Source organism: Etheostoma spectabile, chromosome 14 (assembly GCF_008692095.1).
Source record: "Etheostoma spectabile isolate EspeVRDwgs_2016 chromosome 14, UIUC_Espe_1.0, whole genome shotgun sequence".
NCBI lineage: Eukaryota > Metazoa > Chordata > Actinopteri > Perciformes > Percidae > Etheostoma > Etheostoma spectabile.
This window is the reverse complement of record NC_045746.1, coordinates 11,773,924-11,779,321: the sequence shown is the minus strand read 5'-3', so window position 1 is coordinate 11,779,321 and position 5,398 is coordinate 11,773,924. Positions and strand designations below refer to the sequence as shown.

Sequence of the window (5,398 nt, the reverse complement as noted above, 5' to 3'; positions counted from 1 at the left end):
AGGAAAATATCAATGATATTTTTACGTTTAGCTTTTATCTGGCCCCTGGCAGCAGATTTTTTGTGCACTTTTATCTGGCCCCTGGCAGCATATTTTTGTTGACTTTTCCAACAGTGTACCCCAGGTACACTCACTCAGTTTACTTTTAGCTTTTGTCTGGCCCCTGGCAGCAGATTTTTCGCGCACTTTTCCAACAGTGCGTCACTCACCCGTGTCTGTTCGTTAAAGAAATGAGCAGTCATTTAAAGAAAGGCAGCATCACTTTTATCTGGCCCCTGGCAGCAGATTTTTTGTGCACTTTTCCAACAGTGTACCCCAGGTACACTCACTCAGTTCTGTCCCTGACAGAAGGAAAATATCAATGATATTTTTACTTTTAGCTTTTATCTGGCCCCTGGCAGCAGATTTTTCGTGCACTTTTCCAACAGCATAAAGATTGTAACCAGGAGGAAGTGGCTTACAATCTCATAGAAACATATGAGAGTGGTGTTGATCTGCTCATCACGCTACTGGGAAGAAAGCAAATATGAGTACTTCCTAGAATGTTTAAAGTATTTTTTTTATGAACATTTGGTCAGTAAAATGTCATGCTAAAGCAGCTTTTGGTCCGTTGACTGTCTCCAGGGTCTGTGCTGTGGTTGGCCGGCTGGCTGGTGAATATGCACTCTGACCACATCCTGAGGAACCTGAGAAAGCCCGGAGAGACCGGTTACAAGATCCCCACAGGTAAGGGCTTTAGTCGGGAAAACACTGGGGCAAATCATTTCTCTCACCACAGTCGAACAAGTCTTCAAGTTGGGAATGAAAATAAAAATGTACAACTGTTAGTGATAAAGCTGTAGATAAATCTGTTGTGTAAGGAGCACTTAGTGCAGTTGTGATGTCTGAAAATCTGAACTACCACCCAGTGATGACGTGTTAAAGAGTTTTACTGCCTGTGGTAGGAATGATTTCCTGTAGCGGTCTGTGCGACATCAAAGCTTTTGGAGCCTCTTAGATAAGCTGCTCCTCTGTTGGACCAGTGTGGGGGGGTGGAGAGGGTGGTCGGGGTTATCCATGACAGATGACTGTTTGTTCAGTGACCTCCGCTCCACCACGGCTTCAAAAGTGTCCTGTTTGCAACCAATAACATTAATACATAAATACATTTCTTTAAAGATATAAAATGCATCTTCAAACCCAGATAAATCTGTAATGGTAACCAAGGACACGGCTCGTCTCATTTGGTTTCCTGTCAATGGCGTCATAGCCCTTTGTGCATGCATCAGCGTTGTGGTTTTCATAAATTTACTTTTTATCCAGTTTTAAGTAGGGGTGCAAGATATATAATCTCGACTCAATATCGCAATATATCGAAAGTGTTGCAATAAGTATGCAATATTTAGTTTATTTTGGGGTGTGCTGCATCCCGTCCGTTGGCTGTGTTGCTTAGTTGTGTTTGATTTAGAATCCGATTGAAACGCTATAAGGATCACCATTTCATTGGCCAGTGGCCGTGCCACTTGTATATGTTAGTGCAGGTCTGTGCACGGGTCCACGCCGTGATAAACCCTATGGAGCGTACCACGCGTGTGCATGTTCCAACAGAGTGACGGTGTAAGTGAAGGAATAGAAAGAGACGACAAAACGGAAAGAATCAGAGAAGCAAAAGGAAAGCTGTGTCCTGTTGTCTTTATTTATTTGATACTGTACAACAAGTACAACATGTCCAGTTCTGCAGACATGCTCTATGTTTATTTATTTATGTTGGACCAGTCCAATATGACAGTCCGTTTAAATAAAACTTGTGTTATAAGAAAACTTAATTTGTTATGAATCTATTTTTGATGCGTTAACTTTTGTAATTATGTTTCGATGTATCGATGTTGATATCAATATTGAATATCACGAGCACCCAGATAGCTCAGTTGGTAGAGTGGGCGCCCATGTATAGAGTTTTGCGCCTCAGCGCCGGGGTTGCAGGTCCAACTCCAACCTGCGGTCCTTTGCTGCATGTCATCCCCCCCCCTCATTCCCTGTCATGTCTTCAGCTGTCCTGTCAAAAATAAAGGTCGCAAATGCCCACAAAATAATCTTAAAAAAAAAAAAAACATATATCACAAAATCACCTTTTGTCAATATTGTGCAACCCTACTTTTATGCCACATTTCTATGATACACTCATTTTTAACTAAAAAAGTTTTAACCGGATGAAGGATTATAGTCATCAGACGTCTTGACCTTTTAAGTTTTTGAGAAACCGGGGACCCGTTTTGGCTGAGTCCTGCAGCGGCCCGGGTTCAAATCTGACCTGCAGCCCTTTGCTGCGTGTCATCCCCCATCTCTCTCTCCCCCTCTCATGCCTATCAACTCTAATAAAGGATAAAAAAGCCCCAAAAATAATCTTTAAAAAAAAGGTTTTTAGAGAAAGAAGCTGGGCTAGCTGCAGCTCAGCTCACAGCCCCTCCGTTGACTTGCCAAACGTTTGAGTAACACAGATTATTGACACAGAACGTGAAACTGCTATATTCCGAGTTTTACCAGTTGAAAGCGCCGGGTCTGTTTGTCTTGGAGAGGAGGAGACCTCTGAGCATAATTCAGCTCCTGGTAAAAACCTCCTGGAGGAATCCTAACCGGGAGAAACATGGCTCCGTCTTTTGTCGTTGTTTGGATTGAGAGACCCTCAGCAGCCGAAAATTACATTTTGTACATTCATATATCCTCTGGACTTTAACTCCACTAAAATATTGTTCTTTCACCTAGTTTCCTCAACTGTATATGAAGGCTGTAGTTACTAGTTACCAGTGTTGTAATGTAACAAAGTACAAATACTTTGTTGATTTTCAAGTATTTAACTGGTAGTTATTTACATTTCTGGAAACTTTTACTTTTACTCCACTACATTTCCTAAAAAAAATTGTATACTTTTACTCCACTACATTTCCCCTAAGCATCTTAGTCACTCGTTCCTATCAATATGATTATCAATCAAAATACAAATAATAATGGGGGTGGCAGTAGCTCAGGCTGTAGGGGGTTGGGAACCGGAGGGTCGCTGGTTCGAGTCCACATAAGGGCCAAAGTGTGGTGGTGGACTGGTAGCTGGAGAGGTGCCAGTTCACCTCCTGGGCACTGCTAATGTGCTCTTGAGCAAGGCACCGACCCCCCGACTGCTCGGGGCGCCTTTCCATGGGCAGCCCCCCCCCTCTCTGACATCTCTTTATTTAGTGCATGTATAGGTACTGAGCACGTGTGTGTAATTCAGGCCTGTGTGTAAAAACAACAAATTGTAATTTCCCCTTGTGGGACTAGTAAAGAATTTTTTATTATTATTATTATTATTATTATTATTAAAATCCCAAGACATTTTGTTACAATGGAAAAAAGCAGGTTTGTGAATCATTGCTCCTAGATTGCGAGTTAATGCATAGTCTATTCCAGTTGGTGACGTAATGTCTGTCTGTTGCCAAGCGGCAACAAAAAAAGCATAAGCCCAAACTAAAGTAGAAGAGATGGAAACATAATGATGCATAATGTCATGGAAACACCTGCTGTAACAGACCATGACCACGCCGACCACAAGGGTAATGAATATAGCAGTACACCCCTTTGGCCATAAAGTTCATAACCAATGTTTTTTTTGTTTTTTTTCTAATACCAATCTAATATCAGAAAATTACTTGCAATACTTAAACTGTCAATATCAGATATTTTTAGATTTTTAGTAAAGTAATATTCTATAAGGTGACTTTAACTTCCGCCAGTCTTTCTGGTAAGATACTTGTACTTTTACTCAAGTATTATTTAAGTATTTTATACAAGACTGCTAGTTACTGTAGCCAACCTTGACAATGTACAATTAAAATTTCTTATATTTACCGACTGAATGGCTCCATTCTTCAAAATGAATATTTGGAATTTTGAATGCAGGACATGTAATGGTAAAGACACATTTTACATTGTAACATTACTTCAAATTACTGTAGGTTTAGAGCTTGCGACTTTTTTTCACCACTGTCGTGGGGTGACAAGAAAGTCAAGAAAGCAGTAATCACATCATGGCGCACAACTCTGCGGTCTTCGTACACAAGCCTAGATGCTAATTTCCCAGTGTGGTCACATGATTATACAGGCTCAAACTGTAAGCAGAATCACAGGTTGTCAATGGCTATCTTTTCCTCTGTGCCTTTCCCTCTGTGAACCCTCCCATTAGTGTTTAAAAAGGTTCTTCCTGCTCCAACTCAGCTGTGTGTCAGTGACTCACACTACTTGTAGTGTTTGTGTGTGTGTAGCTTTGCTGTGCTCGACACCGAGAGAAAAATGTTGTAAACCACACAGTGTTTATAGTAATCATGTTAGACAGCCCCATGCTGGAACATGGACATTAGGTCTGGAACCTGACTGATTCAAGATACATGCGCAGTAAAGCAGTCAGTCTACTGCTCATCTGCTCAACATCACACTCATGTTTGCACGCTAAATATGGAGCTACAGCTTAGCTTAAAATGAACGCTAGGGAAACAGCTAGCCTGGTTCTGTCCAGTAACAACGGTAAATAAGTCTGCCTGCCAGCACAGCTTAATCTCACCAATGTGTAATATATTTTTTGTCTAATAAATACCAAATTAAAGGGTAAAAAAAAAGGTTTTACAAAGCCATGCTAGCTGTGTCCCCCTATTTGTTTTCCGTCTTTATGCTAAGCTAGGCTAACTGGCTGCTGGCTCCAGCTTATATTGAACTCACAGATATGAAAAGATTGTCTAGCTCATTGGTTTCCAAAGTGGGGTCCGGGGACCTCCAGGTGTTCTTGAGGGAGTACTAGGGGGTCCCCAGCAAAAAAGGGAATCATTTGTTTTCACAATTTTTCCATCCTTAAGTATTACAATGAAAGAATGACTATTTTGGTCATGGTTTATTACACTTCCTGCCATAAAAACAATGGATGGGATCCACTGATCTCAGCAAGAAAACAGGTTTATTTCCCAAAATATGGAACTGTTCCCTTAAAACAAAGTATGATAAGGGCTTATCACTTATATCAAGAAAACTCACATTTCTGAAAATTCTTAAATCAAGTTGATTAACAATGACAACAATTCACTGACAAAACAGATGAAAGATGGTTTTGATGGTGGATATTATTTTAGAGTATATAACCTTTACTGTGTTAAACATGGATGCATATTTAAGAACTGACAAGGAGAGGTGAGGTGTGGTTAACCCTTGTGGTGTCTTCACATCAACCATGAAAAAAACAAACAACGTTTTGGTCACTTTTTTTTATACATTACAATCGCTTTTTCCAACATTTTTGTCACTTTTTCAGTGTCGTGGGTACATTTTGATATAAATATTATTTATTAACTGAAAACGAGTCAAATTTGACCCAAGGACAACATGAGGGTTAAGCAACAGCTTC

At 40.4% G+C, this 5,398-nt stretch overlaps 1 protein-coding gene across 1 annotated transcript in view; it reads left to right on the top strand.

Moving 5' to 3' along the window:
* Positions 1–5,398, top strand: part of srd5a1 (steroid-5-alpha-reductase, alpha polypeptide 1 (3-oxo-5 alpha-steroid delta 4-dehydrogenase alpha 1)) — a 12,659-nt gene that overhangs the window by 4,176 nt on the left and 3,085 nt on the right. The window contains exon 3 of the mRNA XM_032535121.1: positions 625–726. Within this exon, the coding sequence (XP_032391012.1) occupies positions 625–726 (102 nt within the window). The remainder of the gene's footprint in view (positions 1–624; positions 727–5,398) is intronic.